At 51.0% G+C, this 26,087-nt stretch overlaps 5 protein-coding genes across 5 annotated transcripts; 2 read left to right on the top strand and 3 right to left on the bottom strand.

The window, feature by feature from the left end:
• Positions 1-4,581: 4,581 nt before the first annotated feature.
• Positions 4,582-7,096, bottom strand: AAFC00_006651 (uncharacterized protein; the record flags this gene model as incomplete). Its single annotated transcript, XM_069346640.1, has 2 exons — positions 4,582-6,903; positions 6,965-7,096. The coding sequence occupies 2 exons, from the start codon at positions 7,094-7,096 to the stop codon at positions 4,582-4,584; spliced, it is 2,454 nt and encodes an 817-aa protein (XP_069199511.1).
• Positions 7,097-7,893: 797 nt separating this feature from the next.
• On the top strand, positions 7,894-11,660 carry AAFC00_006650 (uncharacterized protein; the record flags this gene model as incomplete). Its single annotated transcript, XM_069346639.1, has 3 exons — positions 7,894-10,770; positions 10,821-11,200; positions 11,252-11,660. The coding sequence occupies 3 exons, from the start codon at positions 7,894-7,896 to the stop codon at positions 11,658-11,660; spliced, it is 3,666 nt and encodes a 1,221-aa protein (XP_069199510.1).
• Positions 11,661-12,493: 833 nt separating this feature from the next.
• AAFC00_006649 (uncharacterized protein) lies at positions 12,494-14,329 on the top strand (the record flags this gene model as incomplete). The annotated part of the gene is made up of 1 exon (XM_069346638.1): positions 12,494-14,329. The coding sequence occupies one exon, from the start codon at positions 12,494-12,496 to the stop codon at positions 14,327-14,329; it is 1,836 nt and encodes a 611-aa protein (XP_069199509.1).
• Positions 14,330-18,078: 3,749 nt separating this feature from the next.
• On the bottom strand, positions 18,079-21,275 carry AAFC00_006648 (uncharacterized protein; the record flags this gene model as incomplete). The annotated part of the gene is made up of 5 exons (XM_069346637.1): positions 18,079-18,104; positions 18,165-18,443; positions 18,494-19,193; positions 19,240-21,132; positions 21,189-21,275. The coding sequence occupies 5 exons, from the start codon at positions 21,273-21,275 to the stop codon at positions 18,079-18,081; spliced, it is 2,985 nt and encodes a 994-aa protein (XP_069199508.1).
• A 3,070-nt stretch (positions 21,276-24,345) lies between these two features.
• Positions 24,346-25,313, bottom strand: AAFC00_006647 (uncharacterized protein; the record flags this gene model as incomplete). The annotated part of the gene is made up of 2 exons (XM_069346636.1): positions 24,346-25,108; positions 25,165-25,313. The coding sequence occupies 2 exons, from the start codon at positions 25,311-25,313 to the stop codon at positions 24,346-24,348; spliced, it is 912 nt and encodes a 303-aa protein (XP_069199507.1).
• Positions 25,314-26,087: the final 774 nt, after the last annotated feature.

The raw sequence follows: 26,087 nt of genomic DNA, 5'->3' as shown, positions 1-26,087 counted from the left end.
GCACAAGAAGGTGTCCTTTGGTACCGCTTCTCTCCGTCCAGGACGAGCCCGTTCGAAGTCACGGGTCCCTGGAGACCCAAACTTTACTCAATCATGCAGGCTATCTGATTTGCGCTACTTTATCGATATGCATTGGGGTGTATCCCACAACCAATCACTTCAGTAGCACGATGAACTCGATATGAACCGAGGCGTAAAATACGTCCTGAACAAGGCAGATCCGTCTCTTGCGGACTCGTATCACTCAAGACCGTGCTGGCTGTTGCTTGGGACCGTTCCTGGGCGCAGCAACGGATATCTTTTGGTGCTGCCAGCCTCGTCGAACTACCAATCTTGCAGCATCGACAATATCTCCGCGTTACATTGAGGCACTTCCTCCCGCTGCTTGGGTCATAGGGGTTCTCACCACATTTGATGCAAGGCTGCTTGAAGGTCAGCTATTGTGGACTTTGCTTCGAGCTTAAATGCTTTCTCCGCATTCTCGAAACTCTAGCTCCTGGAGATCCTCACTGAAAGCTTTTGTAACGAAGTCGAAGGGATCCACCGTTCCCAACCAGATCGCACTCGCTTTCGTCTTACGTTAAGCCGTCGATAAGGCACAACATGACCATGGCTGGCTTGACATCGAATTTGCGGGAACGACCGAAGATTGGCTGCATTCGTGTATAGGGGACTCGAGCGAAGTCACTAGCTTCTTCTATGTACGTGTAATAGCAGTACTGGGCCCACAATACGATGCGGTCCAGTGCTTATGCTTCTTCAAACTCGCATTCACACATCTACTCTGTTGCTATCCGAGATTGGAACCTTCTCCGCTCCATACACTGACTCGATAGAGTGTATTTCTGAGTCCTTCTCGGATGTAACAACAACTCATCGGACACGTATGGTATAACACATCTTGGCGTCACATATTTGAGCTATGCATCAGAGCATGGTCCGAACGGCTCTCATGTCTTCTTTCGTGTTATTTTATGCTGTGTGGTTTGAGCATATTTATGACGCCTTGTGGAGCTCTCTATTCGAGCATTAGCTGTTAAATAAGATGCATCTGCAGCATAGTCTTCCCAAAGCTCTAGGAACACATCTATCATTTTCCTTGACCCTCGTACATTCGTTTTTCTCAGAGAACTTCGATGAATTTCTTGTCGTACTTGTACTGAGTACTTGCATTATTGAATCATTAGAATATCTCATGACATTCACTGTACACTATTGCTTGTCATCATGCATTTCAATCATAAGATGGCACTTGCAGATCTTGCACAAGCCCTTATCGCTCACATCACTCACGACAGTGCCGCCTGTCCGACAGCGCCGAGCTTCCTGCCGGCCAACAATGTCAGCGTCTACAGCGACTCATCGCCAACGCCTCGAGCGAATTGTATCGTCAAAGCAACCGTCCCTTCCGACTCTTCTGTCGTGGTTCCGTTGACCATCACGCTCTACGACCACCATGCCACACCGGCCGACATCCGAGACAGGAGACATCCCATCAATGCATGCCTGCACCTACCTGCGCCGCCAAAGATCTCGCTCGAAGGGTTCAAGCTACGCTGGTTCCAGCCTCACAGCCAAAGAGGAACACTGATGTGGGACTCTCTCGACGCCGACCCTTCGCACGACGCCAGCCGTGACTACGAGCACGGCGGAAGCGAGCAAGACACTCCCGAGGGCAGTCGCGAGCCGATCGCCGGCGGCGTGGTCAATGGTCTTTGGGCTGACAATGAAGGCTTCCTGCTCGTGCCTGACGGTCATCGTGGTAATCTCGTCGCTTTGAAGGGTCGTATGGGCCCTCAGGCTGTGGTGGTGGGAGAAGGCTCATCTGATTGCTGGATGCCCAACGGGACTGTACTCGGATGGGACAAGAAGGGGTCAAGCGTGGCTTTTGGAAATTGGAGTCTGGAGCTTGGTGTTGGAGACGGGTGTAGGGGTGGAGACGATAAAGATGGTGCTGCGTAGAAGGATGAGGGTGGTCATAAAAAAGTGGGTAACGACGAAAGTCCTATATCATCGTCACCTGTGGTGGCGGATAATGTAATGTAATCCAAACCATAAAAGCGTAGCTTCTTTGTTAGAACTGTTCGAATTTCAGAGCGACAATGTGAAGAATCACACCATGAGTGATAGCTATCACCCTGAATCAAGGCAGGCAGGATCAGAGTAGTGGATCCCCGAATGTGCCATATCGAGATCTCTCCACGACGCTATGTCACCCAAGTCCATTCCCCATACAGCATTTCATTAATTGGAAAAAGACAGTAGAGAAAAACGCGGGATGTCCACAATCATGAGAACGTCGCCCGGAGAAAAGAGCGACGTAACGCATTTCCCAACGCGAGTGTACAGACGCACGCATCAATGTCTGTCTGAATACGGTGAGCAGGCAACATGGCAGAAAAAACGCTGAGGTCACGCCAGTCGCACACCAGCTGTGACAGTGTGCAGGCAGATGTTCCAGAATACGTAAGAATAGCATCACAGCTGAATCACTCGAATCGAAGATAAGGGTCTCTGTACCTCAGATTATACGTGCGCGCAGAGATAGTAGTTGCTCAGCAGCAGTCGGCGGCGAGGCGCGTACCGACAGTGCAACATACGGTACAATAATGCACAGAAGAACAGCAGCAAAACACACGACGACAGGGCCTGACAATAGTCCAGCCCGAGCCGTCTAGCCCGATACGAGGTGCTACTGCATTCTAGAACATCTGGGACGAATAAAACGCTCAGAGAAAAAGAGAAAGAGGCAAAAGATCAACATCACCTGTTCGTCTGTTCCTGACTGACACTCAGAAGACATGGCGTGACGGACGGGTGCTCTCGTGAGCGATCCTATAGGCCAGAAGCAACGGATTGTTACCGCTTCTAGATAGGTGCAGAATCCGGGGTTCCGAGAAGCGCCGCCAGTCAGGACGACTTGCAAGATTTTGCTGGCCCACGGTCATCCCCGGTCCGTTCACATCTCTGACATCTACTGATCTCCGACTCGTCGCGATGGAGTGTTACTGCGACGCGTTTCCTGTTTCTTCATGTCAGATGCTTTCTGTGCTGTATGTGCCCTGCTTTTTCTCTTGTTGCACTGCATGCATGCGTCGAGTCCCCTATTTTCGTGGCTCATGCAAGGCTGGTCTCACCTAGTTTGCAACCCGCTATGTGGCGAGAGCCTACTCTACTTCGTGTAAGGGGTTTGATGTAGTCTATAGGTCATGGTTCGTATGTACAGTAGTAGACAGATACATGTAAGTTTGTATATTGAAGGTATATATTTCCATGTCTCCAGTATCTTGTCCATGGTCTTTTTTCCTCATCATCAACAACAATCAAACAAAACACAATCTATCAATTGCACTATTTGCAAACCCAACAGCCAAATCTATTGAACCTTCTCCCCAAGTTTCAATAATCCACACCAAACAAAAATGACCGGCCTAGATTGGATGTACATTAAGCCCCAACAGCCGACCTCAATGTCACCCCCTCTGCCAGTAGCACAGAACCCTCGCGCACACCCGGGCAACGAAGAAGTGCCCTGGGACTCTCCGATCGAAGACGTGCACGCCTCGACAGCCTACTGCCACAGCACCGAGGGCGACTACTACTTGCACCACCAGCACCACTTCTACAACACCGTGTCCGGCGCATCTTCGCCGCACACGATGCCTTCCCCAGGCTACGACGCCACATGGGACAGTCCGATCCTGGAAGCAGAGGACGAAGACGAGCTGCACACGCCTCTGTCGGATATGCTCGACGAAGACCACATGAGCGACTTCTTCAGCTCGAAACCAAAGTCCCAGCAACAGCTTTCTGTTCCGCATACGACGAAACCAAACGCGACACAAGCTATCAGACTCTCCCACCCTACCCACCCATCGCTAGGCTCAACCAACGGCCACTTCTCATCCTCGCAGCAGCATAAACGCCGGCACCACCTGCACCAGGGAGAAGAGTGCTGTGAGCTGCGCGACTCGAACAGCCGAGAGGAGTTCCTGTGGCATATCACGGGTGTCTGCTCATGCGGTCGCAAGGCTGCCATGACGACCGTCATGACGCCGCTGAGGGAGAGGAGAAACAGTTTCTGCGAGTCTGCTTGAAGCCTCACCTCTTGAATCATTATTACCTTCTGTTTGCACTTTTGGTTCGACTCGACTCGACTCGACTCTTGGCATTGAGGGTCCAGGGAATATGGATGGAACAGGCATTTGGGAAAATCGGGGCGTTTCTTCTGGATCGGGTTTACTTTTCGAAGTCGGATAGGGAGGATCGAGGAGGGATTACATATAATTTCAGGACCGGAACAATGGACAGACTACATCACGACATCAACAATACACTCTTCTCACACGTCTCTTTTCCATCAGCTCTACTTCGTATCTCATCATCGTCGACATGCATGATACAGGACTTTGTTTTGGGGGTTTTAGCATTATTAGATTCTAGATCAGGACTGCGCATACTTGTTTGGATCTCAAGCAAGGTGGCAGACCTCGGGCCACGCCACTGGAGATGCAAAATATCAATACTTTTTACATCTCTTTCCTTCACAAACGTGACGCAACATACAAAGTCTAGCTCAGCTCAACTGCTCAGCTCGACTCTCTTTTCCAGAATCGACCTCGCATCACCCTCACTCAGCAACTCAAGCCCCATCTCCTCTAGCACATCTCTCGCAGCTTCGTTATCGATAAACACCCTCCTCTCCACCTCGAACAGGCCCCAGATTTTCTTTGCGTCCATTTCTTCTCCATAATCTAGTCGCGTGTCTTGGTTGTCATTTACCGCGGCGATTTCGCCCTTGACAGGGAGAGACAGAAGACTGAGTGCTTCGCTCAATTTCCTCATTCCTGCTGCGCCTGAGCCGAGGTCGATGTATCGATCAAAGATGCTCCATATGCCGTTGACGTCGACGACGAATTGCTGGGCGCCGGCCGTCGAGAAGGAATGTCTCATGAGCAGCGAGTCCCAGAGAGTAGACTGAACGGCGTGCGCCACGAGTCTTCCGATCCGCTTCAAGGGTGCTTTGCCTAGCGCACGCGACAAGAAAGAAAAGTATTCTTCCAGTAGTCGGAGAGGGGCGTCGAGTTCGGCCGTCAATGCGGCCTCGGATGATGCACTGTTTGTGGATGAAAGCGAGGCCCAAGGATTGATGCGAGTGTAGGATCGCAGTGCGTCACGGATGTTGTAGGTGATTGTGTCGACTATGATACCCTGACTTCTGATCCTCAATTTCTGATACGAAGCGGCTGTCTCGTCGAAGAGAGCACCTTGCAACTCTTCATGATCGGCGGCGCCATTGGTGGCTATGGTGGCGCTGGTCTTGGACGCGATGTCGCTCATGCGCAGATCGCCTTTGATCGGTGTCTTGGAAGTGGCGCGGTATTGGAGTTCTTCCCAGATTTCGAGAAAGAAGACGTCGTCACTCCATTCGCGCAAGGCTTTCTCAAGATATTCGGCTGAGCCAAAGACACGGCAGAGACGGTCGAGCCCCTTGACACCTGCAAGCTCGGCTTGATCGTCGCGGGTGACGCCATGAACGGTCCTGGCAACAGCAGAAGTCCGTGTGAGGTAGGCTTCGAGACCTTCGTGCAAGCGTTGGTGGAAGCGGTCGAAAATGGCGATCTGGATGTCGATAAGGAAACGGAGTTTCTGACTAAACGACGACAAAGTTCTGTAACGCTCTGTTATAGTGTCAAGAAGGTCGTTGACGCGGACAGCGGCACGACTTGGTTTGGTGCTCGTGGCAGACACAGAATCAAAGTCGAGCTCGCCTGACGCACGGTCCGATACGATGGCCTCATAGCGGGCGAGAGCGAACTCGCGCTCAGCAGCCAGCCATTGTGGGAAATACGACTGCTTCTCGAGGATGAAATATGCAAGACCGCGCCAGGGCATCGAAGGCGACAGTGGGGTATAGGACCACTCTTCCTCGATCGTCTTGTCAAAGGACATGACTTCGTGAATCAGGTTACTCAGCAGCTGGGGCTGGGAGGCGACTTGCGGCAAAATGGACCAGAGCTTTCGCTCGGCCATGGGCAAAAGGGCAGTGATGAAAGCAGAAGTCGTATCGATGTATGCAGGGACAAAGGCGAGATCAGAGTCGCGGAAATTAGAAAGCAAAAGTCGTTGCATGTTGGACTGGAAGAAGGCAGCATATGTGTTCAGAAGATCGAGGATGTGAGAAAGAAAGTACTCGGGTTTATCGAGTCTATTAGTAGGACGATCGCCCGAGAAGTGGTAGAGAAAACGCAGCTCGAGTGGCTTGAGCATGATGGAAAAGGGAAGGAGGACGGATGGTTCGTCTTTTGATGCCTTTGTCTTGTTGACGACATCTCCAGCCAGCAGCTCTGATTTCTGGAGATCGAGCAGTCGTTCTATGTTAGTTCTCCACTCTTGCTGCAAGTCTGGAGGAACAACAATGTCGGATCGCGGCCAGGCCATCTTGGCCAGTGTCTTGTCGAGGTTACTTGTGAGTGACGACCGAATGCTGTCACGCAGGGCGGCGACTGAGGAGGCGACATGATGGAGCAAATGCGGCGCAGCGCCTTCTGCTGCTTCCTGGAGAGGGTTGAGGCTCCTTGACAGACCCTGCAGTCTTTTGTATGATTCCAGGGCAGCAACGTCGTCCTTTCCTAATTGGGCGGTGCATTGCTGGCTCAGAACATCGACTTCCTTGAGCATCTCTGCGTAGCCCGAGGCCACATCGAGTCTGTGAAGTCTGTCTGTGCTGCTCTGAAAGCGCTGTATCGCTTCTTCGCTCGTCTCGGACTGCGTGACTATCATGAGTCTGCGGTCGATCTCGCCCTGCTCTTGTTCGAAGGCTGCGGCCTTGGCCTTGACGGAAGCTGCGTGCTGCTGACATGCCTGCTGGGCGGTGTCGTGGTCCTTTCTGGCATCCGACAACTGACTATGGTGTTAATCGCATTGTTCAATGGTAATCGAACAGTATGGTAGCCTGACTGACCTGCTGTTTCAGGAGATCCTGTTGCGTTTTGAGGTTGTCCAGCAGCGAGTCGAGGGTATCGAAATCAGCCAGCGACTGGAGCTTGTCATCCAGAAAATCGACAATCCGCGCATCCTGCGCTCCCACTGCCATGTCTGATTATCGTGACAGCTTCAGGCCAGAGCCTTGTCTTTGGTTTAAGTGGTGTTAGAGGGAGAGTTTAAGAATATCTGTTGTTTGGTTCCCTCTGACGTCGCGCCTTCCTAATCCCCAGACTTTTGGCCAACGGATCGGACAATCTTTTGCCCGTCCATCCATGCCCCTCCGTCCTCACTTTGCCCCTTTTGTATCTTGGTTCTTGTCATTCCACCTCGTCTCATGCGACTGTCCAGATATAAACACAAATGGCTTGCTGCCACCTCTGTGTACTTGAGTGCAATGCAACGTGATGTGGCATATTGGCTTCTGCAGGTGTCGCCGCACTGTCCAATAACGCAGCACTTACTGCTTTCATAAGTGATAACAAAAACACCTTTTGGTGTTGGTGAACATGGATAGCTTACGGTACCTTGGCTATGACTGGCTCGCAGCTTGTAAGCAAGGCTGTACACGATACCTTTTAGTTTGACGCAAGGCGTCTCAATGCTCTCTATACCTGTACTAGCTGCCCAACCACTCAATGCATGTCCTCTCGCGCCTAAGTCGCTAAGCTATAGTCCTCATGCCTACACAGTGCAAACGCCGCCTTCGTCCTTTCCTAACGTTCTTGAGACGAGGTGACGTGTCCGGCTGCCTGCATTGATTTGACAATTGACAGCTGCTACTGGGCTGGAGCTCAAGCTCTGCCTGATCCCCTGCCCTTTTCTACCACTGACATGCAACAACTACTTTGAATTTACAGTTCTACCATACAACCCTCCACTTGCAATCCTGTCGTCCATCAATCTGCCATGGACATATTCGTTCGACAGGTACCTGCTCAGGCCACCGAGAAACAGTTGAGACAGTTCTTTCGTCCCCTGCTTACTGGACTGGACATCACTGTGTTCGACGTCAACAAATTCAAGAACAAACCTCTGGCAACCATTGCTGTACTCACCGCTGCCCAGGGCAACCGATTTCTTGATAAGTACGGAGTCAACTCCAGAGCTGCAAGACCGCTGTATTTCAACGGTCATCTACTCGCATGCTCTGTCTCGAGAAATGCTCCTACTGACATCCAGCTACGCGGCTTGATGTTTGAAAAGGAACGTCAAATCGCCAAGACCGAACCGCAGTCGAAGCATGGTCAATCTGCACGGGATCGCAGGAACAAAGCCCACGCGACCACAACTTTCAGCACCGACTCTACTAGCTGTGGTCTGTGGGTTTACGATGGCGACAGACTCACTTATCAGCCTCACTTCATCGATGCGAGGCACGGCAGCATCGTGCTTGGGCTCCGCCAGGTTGTGCTACTCTTGGAGCCCGAGGGTTCTCCTGTGGGCTTTTCTGCTGACCGAATTGACATCAATTACTTCAATGTTCACACTGTCCTTATCGGGCCGCGTGACGACCCAACGGTGACCTTCACCTCTTGGTGTCCCCCGAAGTTCTTCATGCAGGTCGCTGCGCCACAAAGAGATATGTATGCTATGCTTGCACAGATGAACATTCGTGGCCAGCAACCGACTCAGCCCAAGAAAAAACGTTTGTCGTGTATCAGTCCCCAACATCAGCTACCGGCTGGAATGTGCTTTGTATATCAGATACGACTGTCGAATGATAGGGATCTACCAGCCGTTCATTCGCTGATCACTCGTAACCGAGATATTATGTCTGCGATGATCTATCCCACTCCGACAAACCCCCCCACTGTGCGACTTCGAGATTCTATGACTCGACTCAATTTCGATCTCACAGACCAGAGTCGTGCTGGCAGCCTGCCCTTTGATCTGAGATTCCAAATCGTTCGCTTGGTCCAAAATGGCAAACTTCCGCCGGAATTTGTCCGCGCATTGATCCCGTTCATTCAATCTCTATATCGAGATTTTGGGCGAGTCGCAACCCACGAAGCAATCTGTCGCTTGTATCTGCATCTTTCTTCCCCAGGTCCCGAGGCCGAGGCTTGCCAGTACTCGATGGAAGCGCTACAGAATCTTCTGACGGGTTTTGCCCAGAGCTATGATGATAATCAAGGCGAGGATGCTTACAGTCCCGCCAATCGCCACTCCCACATCGTACTGATACACAAACTCAACGTTACACCAGCTGGTGTCTATCTTGAGGGGCCCTTTGCAGAAGTCACAAATCGTGTGCTTCGCACATATCCCGATCACCATGATCACTTCCTCAGGGTCACATTCATGGATGAAGATGGAGAGTCATTCCGCTACGACCCACAAGCCGATCTACAAGAGGTCTACCATGCACGCTTCAAGAAATTCCTCGATGGAACCTACCACATTGCTGACCAGGGCTTTTCATTCCTTGGATTTTCCCATTCTTCTCTACGCTCACAGACCTGTTGGTTCATGTCGCCGTTCTTCCACGATGGCGAGCTCATGATCGCCTCGAAAGTCATTCGTCAACTGGGTGACTTCTCCATGATACGCTCGCCCGCACGCTGCGCCGCCAGAATCGGACAAGCATTCACCGATACCACTGGTGCTGTCGAAATCGAAGCAGGGATGCTGGGTATAATGGATGACGTTAAACGAGACGGAAGAGTCTTCAGTGATGGCGTTGGGACCATTTCCGAAAGTCTTCTGAAACGTATATGGCGTATATATGGCACTAGCAAACCGGTCAAACCCACCGTCCTACAGATTCGATTTGCTGGAGCAAAGGGAGTCGTGGCACTAGATTCTCGTTTACCGGAAGACGAATTGCGTTTACGTGGGTCGATGATTAAATTTTACGGATCTCCTTCAAACAAGATCGAAATATGCGGCGCCGCGTTCAGCCCTCTGCCGATGGTGTTGAACAAGCAGATTATCAAGATTCTGGAAGATCTTGGCGTGAATACTGGTGCGTTCTTATCTCTACAAACCGCGGCTGTCCAACGTTTGCGTTTGATGACAGAATCTACAATCAACGCGTCTACTCTCCTTGACGAAGGTCCCGTGAGCAAGGTAGCACAGTTGGCTACACTTCTTGAGCACCTGAGTGATATCGGATTGGAGTATGGGGCGGATACATTTCTTCGCGATGTGGTCGAAATGGCAGTAATCACCAATTTACGCGACATCAAATATCGTGGTCGTATACCTGTCCGCAATGGCGTCACTTTATATGGGATCATGGATGAGACTGATTACCTACAGGAAGGTGAGATCTATGTCGTGATTGATAGACCAAATGAAAGAGGAAAAAAGGTCTTGACTGGAGGGAAGGTTGTCATCACACGCTCACCAGCTCTGCATCCTGGAGATGTAAGGGTGGTTCGAGCAATAAACGTGCCTGATCATTCACCACTTAGCAAGCTTTCCAACTGCGTCGTCTTCAGCCAACGTGGCACAAGAGATTTGCCCAGTCAATTGAGTGGAGGTGATCTCGATGGCGACCTTTACAACGTCATCTTCGAACCTTCACTCATGCCAACCAAAGCGATCCCTGAGCCAGCGGATTACCCTCGTGCAGAACCGGTCGAGTTGGTGCAAGAAGTCAAGAGTAAAGACATGAGCGACTTTTTCATCCGATTCATGGAGACCGACCAGCTTGGCCAGATTAGTACCGTGCACCTTCAGCTCGCAGATCAAAAATTACTTGGTGTATTCGATCCGGACTGCATAAAGCTGGCTGCGATGGCATCGACTGCTGTTGATTTTTCCAAGACTGGTATTCCGGTAGGCTCGGTGTACAATAATGAGTGTGAGTCTGCAGCTGATAGCCATAGGTGGATATGAGAGAATGCCCGAGACGCGATCGCAACCGACCTGATTTCATGGCTCCCAGCCCAAGAGCCATCGTCGAAAGTGGCAGCATTGACCTTCTGCCTGAGTCCGATGAAGAAGACATGCTGGAAAATGACCCTGTAGCCAATTTGGATCCTGAAAGCCGCCGGACCCGGTATTACAGAAGCCACAAGGCACTAGGTATGCTATACCGAGCGATTGATGAACATCAATTCTTGAGTGATCTGCATAAGCACCGGAAGCTTTCGATCAACGCCCATCACGATAGTCTTATGCCTAGGCTCTGGGATTACATCAAGCGAAACAACGTGCTCGTCGAGTGGGAGAATTACAGACACTTGGCCAGGCAGATCAAAGATGCGTATGTCGAGTTGCGTTCTTCGTAACGTGAAAACCCACTGATTACCGATAGATATGAGGTCACACTGTTGGACCTGCTTTACCAGTCGGCGCCCTCGCCAAACCACCCCTTGACGGAGAGCGAAGTCTTCTCCGGTACCATCCTGGGTCGCAAAGGTGGGGCTCAATCACGACGCCTTCGCGAAATGACCCAGAATATGCGTGATCGCTTTGGAGAAATCCTTGACTTTACCGTCTCGCGGATCATAAATGGAGATGCCGATGGTAAAGATCGTGCCAGTGAAGCGCTTCCGCGTGCGATTGCTTGTCTCGCTGTTGGGGTGGAAGAGAATAGTTTGTTTGATCGCAAAGTGGGCGGACAGCTGAGAAGTTGGAAGTATGTCGCTGCTGGCGTTTGCCTGAAGGAAATGAAGAGATGGCTTGCTGCTGGCTTGGGCCGCGTAACGTTACCTCGATGTTGAAGCGAAAGCGTCAGGTAGGTATTTAGAATCCTTAAGTTGTGTTCGGTGAGATGTTGGGCTTATCAGACCGGTCAGTCAGATCAGCACCAACACGTGAAGTCAAGGTAAGGTTACAGGGCTTGTGTTTAAGTATCCCCAGCCGGGAACTTTAACTCTTTCTGCTTTCGTTTTCTAATAATATAGAGTTGCGGCTTAAGAAGGCCTTTCTGGGGCTACTCGGACGCGGCTAATGACCGGATCTACGGAGTGAGGTATGTCACGCAATGTGCGACACGAACACCAATTTGGAGTAGCGTATATGCAAAGTCCTCCGAGTAGGAACGCTGAATATTAGCTCATGACCTGCTTCGCTAGCCCTCTCCCGCGGATAGACTAAGGGACCGAGTGAGCTAGCAGTCCGCCAAGAGATCTGAACACCGCCGCACTACGGCGAGATCACAATCAATTTTCGATCAAGTCCCGGTGCGGCAACATGTCTTGTCTAGATGCCTTGGCATTACTGTACTCGACCAGTATCAAGCAAGTAATGGTAAGCCACATAGTGTCATCGTCCGCGGCGGCTCTAGCCTTGGGATTGTGGGAAGCGTGCCGTCCCTTGACTGTAATAAATCTCCGCTGCAAACCTTGATCCTACGGCGCGGTATCTTCGTCATTTCCTGGTTACCATCCACAGGGGCGCCCCCTTGCGTCCAGTGTTCCCACTTTTTTCTGCATTCGGATTATTATGGGGACAACGAAAACCCCAAGACGAGCCTCCTGTTCACTGAACCAGAGCGACTCTCTAGCCTTTTGCCGTGGGTGGTAGCTGACGACTGTCGCGGTTATCTGTCAGCATGAACGTGCGAGGTATCCTGAGCTCGTATCTATTCAGAGGTCGATCTCTTGTCTGCCTAGCTGTCTTGACTGCTTTTACAACCTCGTTGTATCTCCTTTCGTCGACTCCGTCGCATGTATTCGAGCATCCCCCATCTCACAAGCCCGAATTAGAGTACAAACAGCAGTATCTCGAATGGCAATGGCCTCGTCCGAATTTTCCCTCTAGTGCTGTCCCTTGTCGTGGGCCTAGAGGAAGGGTGCTCGCGGAGAGCGAGGATGATCAAATTCGCCCCTTCCCAGCTGAGAATGTTACTTACCCTGAGCCTATGATGGGATCGTATGATGCATTTGAGCTTGAGAAGTTATGGTTCACAGCTTCTGGACGATATGGTCCATACGGATTCGGTGAGGATCAGGAAAGTTACAACAGAAGCAAAGTTGATTGGAAGGGCGTCAGATGGGGTGCTCTGCAAGACTCCTGCGCAGATGCGAACGAGGAGCGACTGCCCAAGCTCTTTTCGTTTGCCAATAAGACGCGCTTCGTCTACAGGGACCGCGACCAGGAAGCGGAACCTAGCCCTCTCGTAGACGAGCGGGCGAGAATTAAGGCGCGTCGCGCAACTGACAAGACTGGAAAACAAGCCATTGTGATGAGAACGTGGTCGACCTATCCGTATACGGAAGATGACCTGCAGAACCTCCGTAGTCTTGTCACGGAAGCGGCGCTGGACCGAAGTGCTGAATATGCCGTGTTTCTACTGGTCGATGTCAAGAACCTTGACGCGCATATCCACTCCGATGCTGCTAATCTCACGGCTGAGCTGGAAGCGGCTGTGCCTGAGGAGTTCAGAGACATGGCAGTGCTGTTTGATCAGTCATTGCTCGAGAGCTGGTATCCAGATATTCCGGAGCATATGCCCATGTGGCAAATCATGCAACCTTTCCAGCTTTTCGCACACTTCTACCCGGAGTTCGATCACTACTGGCAGCTCGAGATGGATGTCCGTACCACGCAGCATACCGGTGACTTGCTCGATGCTTTCCATCAATTCAGCCGCAAACAGCCACGCAAGCAGTCACGCGAGCGTGCTAGCTGGAGTCATATGCCGCGCTTCCACGGAACATATGCCGAATTCTCCCAACGACTGAATGAAACCCTTCAAGGTGACGCAAAACCATGGGGTCCGATCCCTGTTGGACCCGAAATCTCTCCTATCGGTCCCTCGCCACCGACTCCAGACCCACGAGATGACAACTTCGAGTGGGGCGTAGGTGAAGATGCAGACTACCTCACCGCGTCCAGCCTACAAGATGTCCGACGTCTCGAAGACTGGGTGTTCAAACACTGGCACTACGGATTTTCACAACACTCGGACGATCTGCCATGGTTCATGTCTCCACCCGCGCAAGGTCGCGCTAGCTGGAATCTCCTGAACGCTATTCACCACGCACAGTCTCAGCAGGACCTACGCGTCCACTCTGAGGCTACTCTCCCATCTTTTGCGCTGTGGCATGGTCTTAAAGTCGTCGGACTTCCCATACCTGTCTTCATGGATCCTCTACGCGACCGGGCCGAGATGGAATTCGTGCTCAACGGAGGCGGACTGGACAGGTTTGACGACGGCATCGCCATGGGACCATCGAGATACAGAGGAGAATCACTAGGGTTCTTCATCAGGGGATTGAGTTGGGACTGGGTCAGCCCGATGCCGGACCGGATGATGTTGTATTGGAAGGGGGAGAAGGAGGTCGACGACGACATGCCTGGGTTCATGGCTGTGGTTGATGGTGAGGTGCTCGTGCCTGGCATGCTTATTCATCCTCGGAAGACGAATTTTTACCGTTCGGACTGATCGGTGGATTTTTCTACTGTCTTCCAATCGTCTGGATTCTCCCCTTGTATTCTAATTCGCAAAGAACTGCTGAAGTATTTTGTATGTCCTTCTTTCCTCCTAACGCTAGCGCCGAAGCTTTGTTGATTGCATTCATGTCATGTACATACCACTTCTGTAATTGAAACTCTGATATGCGATTGAAGGCCAAAACAAAGACACAAAGCGATTGTTGTATGTTACGGCCAGCTCCTGACGATGCTACAATCCAGCTTTGTATTTTATGATGACGGCAATGACGATGGTAAGTGATGATGGCGAATAATGATAGTTGAAGACCAGCACTGAAGCATGGGTTCAACTTCTCTATTCCTCATCGCGTGACTAATCCTAGTCACTCACCCCTGCACTCTACTTACTGCACCTCCTCCCTGTGTCTTGTCCCTCTACAGAACCTACTCGCTCAAACTTCACTCCTTTCAACATTCACTGAACACATCTTGAGGATTCGAAAGTTTTCTTCTCTTTTCATCTATTCTCACAGTACCCCTACCCATTCACTTGATCATCACAAGCAAGAAAGGGTGGAGCGGCCCCTTCTCCGCCAGACCCCCTTCCACCTCGGTTCAGGCCCGCGCCTCCGTCCTCTCTTCCTCCCATCTCCATCAGCATACAAAACCGCCAAACCACCCCGCTCCATCCATAAACCACCAGCATGGCACCAAGAAGACAGGCGGGAGAGCACCCCAGCGCCCGCACTACCCAGACCGCCACACAAGCACGATCCTGTCTCCACCCCTCAGCCCTCTCACCTCTTCTCCTCCCCCCTCACCCCTCCCCTCACGACCCGCTGCACGACCATGCCCCGCAGCGCCCTCGAGTTGCTCAACCCAGCCACTCAACCTCTCCCACGCCGTCTCTCCCAGCACAGATCTCAAGTGCTCCACTTGAGCCTCCGAGGGGTAGAAGACAACAACAGTCCTGGCTGGTGTCACCTCTTCTGCTTCTGCGGGAGATGCAGCGGAAGGTGCAGCGGAAAAGGCAACGGCAGGGCCCTCAGACCCAGGAACAAGAGCCCGCTGCGCCTCGGACACGGTGTATAGTGTCGCGCACGCTGTCAGCACAGAAATCGCGGATTGGAGATCGCGGGGTGTGATGATGTCCAGAGCCGGGGCTGTGTTCTCGCAGCCGGGAGGAGGAGCGCTGGAAGGTGGCGAGAGGGGCACAGGCCCAGCAGGGGAGAAGGTCGATCCAGGCGTAGACAAGTCCACATCAGGACCTATGCTCATCTCGGCCCTGGCCACGGCGTCGGTGCGGGCGGTTTCTGCCCTGAGTGCTGCCGCGCGAGCCTCGTCATATTCAGAGAAGGCATCTGGCGACGACGACCGCGACAGCTCCCTGGGAGCATGTCCCTGCTCAGGCACAGGAGGAGGCGAGCCAGCGGGCTCAGGCGCGAGATCCACGGCGCGCGTCTCGCGCACCAGCAGACTGCTCCCGGGGACTTGTCTACGCGCTTGGTATTGCACGTAGATGTTGTCGCTGATGCTCGCCTGGTGGCCGTTGTTGCCATGAGCAGTGCGCGCATCTCCGTCACCTGTGCGTTCGGCTGCGAGGGAAGCAGCGAGGGCGATGTCCATTGTAGACGGCAGCAGACCTTCGGACTCTATGCGAGCCCAGTCGAGTGTCGTGTCGTGTGGATCCCACTCGGTGGGCACGCGCAGGTGCAAGAAGAGAAAATCCAAGAAGTCGCGACGGGCCTGGGTCGTGAGCAAGGCAACTGGTCCAGTGACTGCTGCTGCTGTTCTGTCGAAAGCACTGCTCGATGATGCTAATGCGTCATCCCCTAGGGCCGCCAGAAGAAATGGTAGTGAAGAAGCATGTGCTTGCGTTGTTGGAAGTAACGGATTGAAGTAACGAGGTGCTGAATCGATGTTCGTTGTCAGAGTTGGATCCTCTGAGTGTGCGATTGGAGGAGTGCGCATTAGAGCGGCGGAAAATCGATGGAATTCATGGTGCTGGGGACGAGTTCTGTGCCTGGGAATGCTGAAGGTGGTTGCAGTGATGGATGGTTCTTGATTTAATGACAGTAGATTTCCATCAGTGTTATCAGCTGCTGACTCGAAGGCTGGCACGCCAACTTGATCGTCATGGCTGGTGTAGTCAATATGCTCTATGTGCTCGATGTGCTCGACATAATAGCTAAAGTCCTCAAATATGTCGAATGCACGACCATCATACGCCTCGTGTTCGTCATAGACAATCTCATCGACAACCTCGCCTTCGGCGTCCTCTTCTTGATCCGCATGAAGTAGAAGACGATCAAGTGCCAGAGACACACTTTCGGTACCATTGCCAGACTCACGTGGGCCATGCACTTCGCTTGTGCCCGCCGATGACGATGACGAAGACGACATGCTGCTGGAATCTGACGGACTAGATGCGTTTGCTGCGGTAAGAGAAGAACGCGGACGATTCATTTGGTGGTGATCATCTTCCATGATTCCGAGGCTTTCACGAGAAGTGAGATGACAAACTCGACCGATGAGGAGTAGCTTGTGGGATTTGGAATGTTTTTGTCTGCACGCAAGAGCTTCTGCGTTGCAATCTCGATTAGAAAGTGAATCTTTCACGTTCTCAAAATGGGTATAAAGGAAGAAGCAAGTCTCGAGGATAGATGCAAAGGAAGAAGCAAGTCAGTCTTGAGAAATGGTTGAAGTACTTCAATGACTTTCGACAACGAGAGATGCAGAAAAAGATCCGTGTGTGTGAGTGAAATCCTCCTCGTTCAAGAGCTGCACGACTAGTAAGAAGTGTACGTGTAAAGCCGTTCCCAGAGAAACCCCCCTTTCCATCTCGATACCTCGGCGCTGATGTTCGAGTCTTATTCGACCAATCACTCGCTCAACGTAAGTCGGCGATTTCGCGTCTAGGGTGTAGCCCCGATGACGGTAGGTCTAGGCAGGATCTCAACTTCTTCTAAACAGGCAAGTTTTGTACCTTCTCGATGCACAAGGTCTTGCATAAGGCTTGAGTAAATCCAATTATGATCACGCGAACCGGGCACCGAGGACGACAGATAGACAGACAGACGAGCATACTGTAACCCCGATAGCGGTAGGTCTGAGGCAGGATCTCAACCTCTTTTAAAGAGGCAATTATTTCACCTCCTCGACGCAGATTGTCTCGTATGAAGCTTGAGTAGGTCCCACCATGGTCGCGCGAACGGGGCACCGAGGAAGAAAGACAGACGCGCATACTGTAGCATGGTTAATGATTAGTTGTGTGTACTACTACTGTACCTCACGAGATCCTGTAGATAAGTTGTGTGTAAAGTGCGGTTCTCTGCTTCTTTAACACGTGCCTTATCGCGGTGTCTTTATCGTCGCTGTGATGCTGGAATTCACTGCTTGTACTGGAAGTTTCCCATGGAGGGCTCGGAAGACTTCAAAGATCTGAGAGGCTTGGAAGGCTTGAAGGATCAAGATAGTTTTGCTGCTGTATTATAAACGTAAATGCTCCCTGCTTAAAAATAGGCCATGGATCATGGCACTAAAGCCTGTGATACGAATCCTTTGGCAAATTCGACGTGGATGCCCTGAGTGCAGCCGAGATAGCTGTCACCATTACCAAGTTTAAATCCCAGTAGTAGGCGATTTGCTTGTAAGACGCTCTCGCGCTGTATCTAAACACGGCATGTAGCATTAAACATGGGTATCATACTTTTCTATGTGGGCTGCTAAACTTTCCGCCAATACCATTACAACATCTCTCTAGAAGCCAAATTTGGCTTTGATGACTGTCGAGCAAGATGATTAGCAACGTTACGCGAGGGTGCGAGAACATTAGGAATACTCACTGCCAGTAACAGCATTTTTCTTCTGCTGAGAAACAAACTTGTTGACATCGTTTGCCCAGCCTGCACTGTTCTCTTCGAGGCTTTGCATGTTGTCTCCCATGATATTGAGATTCTCGGTACGCTCCTGGATCTGGCGTTGCATGTATGCCCAATAGCCCTCGTCTGCATGTGCTGTGTTCCTGTGCGAACCAGACGCACGCTCGGCAGCAAGGCGCTGCTGTTCCTCTGAGCGTGCTTGAGCAATCATTCTCTTCGACGGAGGACGGTCAGGGCCACCGACTATGGGATGTTAGATAAACTATCAATAAACCAGCAGTGTTCCTACTTACTGAGAACATCCATATCCGAAGGGGTGATATATTGGGAGCCAGAAATCCACTGCAGATTTGAGATTGTGGGGCGCGGTGGCAGCACTGCTTCAGGATTGAAGATCTTGTCCTCTGACTTTGGCAGGAGTTGACCAGTACCCCATACATTGATCAGTGCCATCTCAGATGGTCCAGTCCACCCAAGGATATTACCATTTGTCGTGATGACCGAATCGGGGAATCTTCTCACGTCCAAGATGTGGCTAATCTTGGCAGACGCAATCTCTTTCAGTGCAGGTATCGAGTAAGCACGGACCGAGCCATCTCCGAAGAGTCCTACGAGAGCGTGTCCTTGGTCTTGGTATCTAGCGACTGCGACAGCATCGCAGAAGTAATTGTCAAATGACTTGTGGGCACCCTTTCCTGTAGCTGGTCGGAATAGCCTGACTTCGGATGGTGTGACTGCCATCACGGCTCCATCGACTTTGAAGCCACTGCGGAGATTGGCCACAACGTTCTGCGAAGCATATGCATGTTTGCCAGTATGGGCGTCAATTGGCGCGATGTGTATCACTCTGCCTTCGACTGACGTCGAACCAGCGAATTGTGCAGTGTAGCGCCCACTGGAATCAGGAACGATCTTAAAAGTCCCTACTTTACCGAGATGTGTTCCCGCATGGAGTAGTATACTTGAGTAGTTGTCACCTTCGACGGTCATGCACTACGGTCGTTAGTTCAATTCCCAAAATATAGCTGTGTGAACTTACGCTGAACTCCAAGCAAGTGACCCAGTCGGGGCGAACCTCTGAACTGCCTCTGCGTCGGATACTTCCAATTCTTGGACCACCTCGTAGGTCTCTCGTGTTGCCTGTATAAATAATCGCAGGACCACGCATATCTATTATTGCAATCTTTCCGCCTTCCGCCGCGATGGCTACAAATCCGACATCGCTGAACTTCACAGCGCTGATAGGACCGTTGTCGAGGTTTAACAGTGTGAATGGACACAAGCCTTCTGAGAGCAGAGGGTCTGTTCTGTTGACGATGTTCGTAAGAGCATCTGTCTTGTTCGGACCTGATGGCGGTATCTCATGGCCAGCGTTTCTGTTGTGGCCCCAGCGAAAGATGGCGGCATCACCGCTCCTCGTACCGGCTACAAACTCGCCGCTTGCGCCGGCAAGCGAAGTGCATGTAATGTCAACACCTTCAACACGGCCAACAGCTCTGCCAACATCGACTTGAAGGACTTTGGGGTTCTCAAGCTCATCGCCATGTCCTGCGTCCCAGATCCTGACGGTGCCATCAGCATGGATTGTTTGCACAATGTTTCTGCTTTCGAAGCGTCGCATTGGGAGTGGTGCTTCGAGGCCGCCTTTCAACATCCGCGGACCCGACGAGCGAGCTTCAGTCATGCCGAGCCATCTATCTCGGTCCACCACCGCCATGTTCACCCGTCTTATGAATGGATGAACGAAGGTCATGGACACGTGTAGCTGATTTGTTGGTGAGATCGGTATCCCACTTGGGAATGACAATGTGATGATCTCCCCCGAAGAAAGAATACCGAGAATGGCAATCGGATCTTGCGCTCCTGCAAAATGTGGCGAGGAGCGCGGGATAAGACAGAAACCCATCACCTCGGCATTTGGTGGAGTCGGTAGAATGCGCTGGCGAACAGGAGATTCGAAATGCTTGCTGAGAACTTCCCATGATGATGTAGCATAAACAGGAGTGCGACCCAATTCCCACAGCGTTAAGCCTTTGGTCGGACTGTTCGTGGCAGAGCCTCCAGCAATCAGGATTGCAGTGTCATCAGGATCGTTCTTAGCGCACCATGCGATGCGAAAAATGGGCTCTTTCACAGTGACTGTGCCAGACAAAGATGTAGCTATAGCTGCACCTGGCTTATTGATATTGGTCTCGGTAATGGTTCGAGCCAGGATGATTCTTCCATCCTTGGGGTCCCAGATGACGATTGAACTGTCTTCATGGCCTGTGAGAATAAAGGTTCCTGTAGGGTGCCACACTGCCTGCGTGAGTTTGGGTCGTCGAATGGTGTTCATTGAAGCTGGATCTGCATCGCCGCCCGGTGCGCCTGGAGGAATCTCGTAATTGAAAAAACACTGTGCTTTGTTTTGCTTGAAGGAATACACGGCCGCGCCATTAGTATAACCAATAAGTATTTTGCCAATGTCTCTAGGATGGAAGGCCAGACTGACGATAGGCGAAACTCGGGCCCGCGAATCATACTCAGCCCAGAGGTTTGGTATTCGGAAGGGGGCAACATGTTCACGATCCAGGTCATAGGCAATGATATCACCAGTCTGCATACCCAACATTGCATAGTCAAGCATGGGATCTGTAGCGAGGGCGGTGGCCACTCCAGGTGGTGAGTAAGTAGCGACAAGCTTCTTGGCTTCAAGCGAGAAGATTGATAGATCATGCTTAGAGTCAAGACAGATGAGTTTTTCTGCACAAAACTGCAACGTTGAAGCTGTTGCCCTCTGGAGTAGAGAAAAGACGACATTCACTCGGTGCCGCCCGAATACATAGATTTGACCAGGACCAAATTTACTGTCCCTGGTGCCGACAGCAAGCAGAGACTGTACGGGATCATATGCTAAAGCACATATTTGAGAGTTGATGCCGAATCGAGCTAGCTGTGGTTTTGATTAGTATAAGATAACCATGATATTATCGGGTGTTGCAGCCTTACATCGTCAATAGCAAAGAATTCGGGCAGGATGCCAGCAGATAGATCATTCTGTATCCCGACCTGCTTGCCACGAAGAAGACCTGCCATACTTGAGGTGTATAGCTTATCTCAACAAAGATACTTGTATGAAAGGCTCGACAGGTAGAGCCTGGATAAGTAAATAAAAGGGTCGATGGTCAGAAGCGGTCGTGCAAGCTTGCCGCGCAAGCGTACCTTGGGAAGCATCACAGCAAGTTTGTGCGTCATTCCGCAGACCTTGGCGCCACTGCATAGAGTGGAGTGCTCCCTTTGGAGCCGACTTGGACTACTTACCTTATACAGTCCACGAAAATCTTGCGATTCAGCACCAATGTCCAGATAAGCTATGCGGAAGCCCACTCGTAAACGTCTCGATTTCAATATACTATTCGGATCACGCGGTATGACAGTAGAGGGCTGGGTCGTGCCAAGGAGGGCTGAGATGCCGAAGATGTCGTGGTGGATAGAGCACATGAACCCAGAGAGCCGAAAGTCCGCGAAAGCCGTTTCCTAACTGTCTTTTGATCCGTTTCTGACTCCAATACTCTTATAGTCATGGATGTGCGTATGCTATATGCTTTTTTGAACAACGTATACGGAAAAATGACTACGGTCGCGGGCGAAAAATGGTGATATCGCTTGTTGGATATATGGGGCTCGAATGTGCAAAAGAAATTGCTCTCCCGCCTAGGCTTGAACTAGGAACCTCTCGATTAACAGTCGAACGCGCTAGCCAATTGCGCCACGGAAGACTGCTGAAAAGATGGTGCTTGATCTGATCTATATTTTTTGATTGGTGTGGGGCCAAGCTTCGGGTAAATTGTTGCCGGCCTGCAGTCCTGAGGTGGTGAGCTGTATTGAAGTGAAAGTGAGTTTGACTAACCTATCCACTAATGCACTAGTGATTTTATTCTGCCACAACCACACACACACACACACACACACAAAGCACAATCACAACACTCAGCACTGACAGTGCATCGATTACACAATACAGCATCTGTAGCAGCTGATCCAACCCCTTTCACGAAGCTCTGAACAGGTTTTTCTTCTTCAGAACCCAGCTCGAAATGAGCCAGGATACCAATGAAAAAAAAGGGTGGGTTCGCGTCAGCTCGAGGTAGTGCAATACGAGCGACACTGTGGTCCCGAGGATGAGCAAGCTCAGAGCACCCGGAGACCTATTTCCAAAAATAAGTATAATCAATAAATACTCCCGTAGGAGTGTTTCAGAGATTAAACTGAAAAGAACAGATACTACACTTGATCTAAGCCAAAAGGCAAACTGTGAGGATTGTTAGCAAATGTGCTGCTGTACAAGGGAACCAGAAAATCGTACGAGACTGGTGAAATGAAGAGGGAGCGGGTAAAGAGGTGTATATATACCCCTCTCAGAGACGCTCAGACCAAGAGCAAGCAAAGGGCATGGAAATTGATAGAAGAGTGGTTGGGGTGGTTGGTGCAGTAGGGAGATTGCTTGCGGCCTGAGCGCTTTCAGCGACCAATAGATGCGCTCCTCACTGACCTCCAAGTGGATCCCTGCTGTCATACGGACTGGCTGAGTGTGCTTCGTTGGCGATCGCCGATTTATCGACGAGGCCAAAAGAGTTGGTTGGAGGGAAGTGGATCCCGTAGTCATGTGTGCTTCTTTTGTGATCGCCGAGTCGCTAACAAGGCCAAAGGAGTTGGCCTGGCGAACCGGGTCCTTGTGTCCGCAGTCATACAGTAGACACGCTGTGCTTTATTCTGCGGCAATAATAGCCGACTCGTTGACAAGGCTAAAACAATTAGCCAGCTGAACGCTTGAAGATGCTTTGGATATGCACAAACGCGATGCACAACTTCTCTTCGTAGCATAACGATTCCAGGAGGCCCTACTGAATATTGGGAACCTATACAGAGGAGAGACATATTGGATAATGTAGAATGATGAGAAAGTATGTTGTAGAGGAAGTCTATGTGGGGAGTGCTGGGTATATTTCAGCAACTGGTCACGTGCTCGTAGATATCGAACCTCAAGTAGTCTTTTCTAACACATAATAGCTACCACGTATCTTGCACTTCTGAAAGCACTTATCTATGGCTCTTGATACCTGAGATCTTAGGTCTGAAGCAAAGCGTATTGCGATTACGTACGACAGGACATAAGAAGAGTCTACAACAGCAGCTGTACAAAAGAACTCGTTCGCAGTGAATGGACACCCACCTGCACAGTTAATGACTCCCTAATGAACAGTTGACGAATCCCCAACGAAAAGCCGACGAGCCCTTAATGAATACTCATTGACTGTCTAATGAATCCTTGATGATCCCTCGATGGCTGGTCAGTGACTTACTCGGTGATTGGTCAATGGTCCATGACTGTAAAGACATGCGGGGTCCATCCCCCAGTCTCGAGGCTTCATCAAGTTCACCCACTCATCGCATGTTGTGGTCGTATGGCAACAGACTCCTGCAGGTGTACCGGATATGTGAAGCAAGATAAAGGATATATGACTGGATCGAGGGTCAAGATGAACACGCGGTCAACCTTAGGAAGAACGAGCAGTGAGCCTTAATTGAACGGCCAGTCAGCTTTAGGTGACCAAGTAATCAGCCTTGAACGAACGAAGAATCAACCCTGGAAGGTCAACCATGGATAGTCGATCTTGGGTAGTCAACCATGAATGAACAAGCAGTTAAACTTAGACCAACGGGCACCCAAGCCTAGGAGAACTGGCATTTAGGCTTGAATTAACAAGCGGTCATACTTGGGTAAACAAGCAAGCGACCATAAATAAACAGGCAGTCAGACTTGACAGTCAACCTTAGACAATCAACCTCAGACGAACGAGCAGTCGAGCTTTGGATGAATGGCCAGTCAGACTTGGATGAACATGACATGAGCGCTCCGTGGAGCATAAATGAAAGAATGGTGAAGCATACATCGACACAGCAAGATTGGGGCGGAGATTCAGTACAGTAAGAAAGTCGGTGGAAACATGCTCTCGTTAAGAAATGTAATAAAGTCATAAGACTCAAGCGCGCCAATGCCTCTGCTGCAACTATTTCCCCGCAATGCTGTCCGTAACGGTAACCGACGAATCATGCCCGCAGTGTATGCCTCTCCAAGTACTCCCATGGTCGGGTGCGTCAGCGTCTAATGGACCATGAGGTCGGGGTTGGGCTGTTGCTGGATGTTCTCCTTGCCGTCAGGCTTACTTGAACCCGCTGCAGCTGCAGCATGGGCCGATCTGTCGTCTGCGACGTCTCCCATGTCCTCGTCGACCGGTTCGGCCTCGCCTTCGCCCTCCTCATCGTCTTCCTCCTCGTCCTCTGATCCAGAGCTCTCTGCCTCGAGATCTTCGCTGCCGGCTTCTGAGGCTGCATCGTCGTCGACCTTCTTGTCGTCTGTGCCCTCCATTTCAGCATCCTCTCCTTCTACCGCGATGGCAGCAGTGGCAGCTTGTTCGCCCTCGACCAGCTCGGGAGCTTCCACACCCTCCTCGACCTCAAGTTCTTCGTCTGCGCCATACTTGGCCTCGTCGTCCTCGGCGGCATCAGCCTCGGGTTGATCGGGCGGGAACTCAGCAGGCGCGCTCTCCTCGCTGTCCCACTTGATGCCGAATCTAGTGACCCTGGGCTTCTCGGCCAGAATGACACGTCGGACCTTTTCGATAATGGGTTTCGCAGGAGGCTCATTCGCGAGCTGTTCATCGGTGTACTCGTTGTTGACGTAGTATCCCACACGAACAAACTCACGGCCGTCATAGGAGCATGTCAACAGGATCACAGTCACACCGAGGATTTCGCTGGAGGGGATTTTGGAGAGGTTTGGCGGGTCTGCCTCGAATACAAATTTGTTGACGCCGACTGGGATTGGTCCAACAAGGAGGGAGTCGAGTTCTTGGTCGTGTTCAGAGCTAGGACGCAGAATGTCAATGAGATGCTGGATGGCGCATGAACAAAAAATACTTACGAGGTGGCAGATCCCACATAGGTCAGTTTCCACTCAAGATCCTTTTCGAGCTTCTCTAGACACTCGAAAGTGATTTCGAATTCGTAAGGAGAGCTGAAGGGTGCTGGGTTGTTGCGTACAGCGACGTTAAGTAAAGATACCGCCGCCATGGTGTGCGTATGTGTGGATTTTGTGCTGTGCTTGAGTATAGGATATGAAGCTTATTATCAACTTCAGAGCACTGTGTGTGTGTGATAGAGAAGTTTTACGGTGAGATTGATGGATAGTATCATCAAGGGTTGTAGTAAATGGAGTTGTGAACGTCTTTTGTTTGGAAATTGCTCTGATGGCGACGTTAAGTGGAAATGAACCTCGCGATTTCACGCGCGTCGACCGCGACACGAATCAATTAACAAATCGATCAACAGCCCACCTTTGCCAAGCACTGACACGTCGACTTGCGTGTTTTTGTATCAATACTACTAGAATCCACAATTCTCCTATCAAGCAGCTTTAGCTCACTTGGGAGAGCGCCAGACTGAAGTTTACTTTAGTCAAAAGCATTCTGTGCGGTATCTGGAGGTACTGTGTTCGATCCACAGAAGCTGCAATCTGTTTTGTCTTTCTTTTTGCCCTGCTAGACGCCTCAATAGCCGCAATGTCTTTTGCATGCGTACTCACACAAGCTAGAATGAATTAGTCGTAGCTTTATTTTACTCGACATGGAATCGTCTCGAGGGCGACCCTGGTCGCTCGCTAGCAGCCATAACGCAGTACCCTCACTTCGCGAACAACCCATGACAGGGCCCCCTTGACCATGGGAATCTGGCATGTGTAAGTATCTATATGATTCCATCTGTAGCACTTGTTTTGCAACGGTGTGTCTTCGAAGTGGCACTTTGGGCTGGCGTCATATTCCGATCGTGTCTGGTCGGTAGAGAAGT

Source organism: Neodothiora populina, assembly GCF_041146345.1.
Source record: "Neodothiora populina strain CPC 39397 chromosome Unknown canker_contig_8, whole genome shotgun sequence".
NCBI classification, from domain to species: domain Eukaryota; kingdom Fungi; phylum Ascomycota; class Dothideomycetes; order Dothideales; family Dothioraceae; genus Neodothiora; species Neodothiora populina.
Note: the sequence above shows the minus strand (reverse complement) of the source record. Positions and strands in the feature narration are given on the sequence as shown.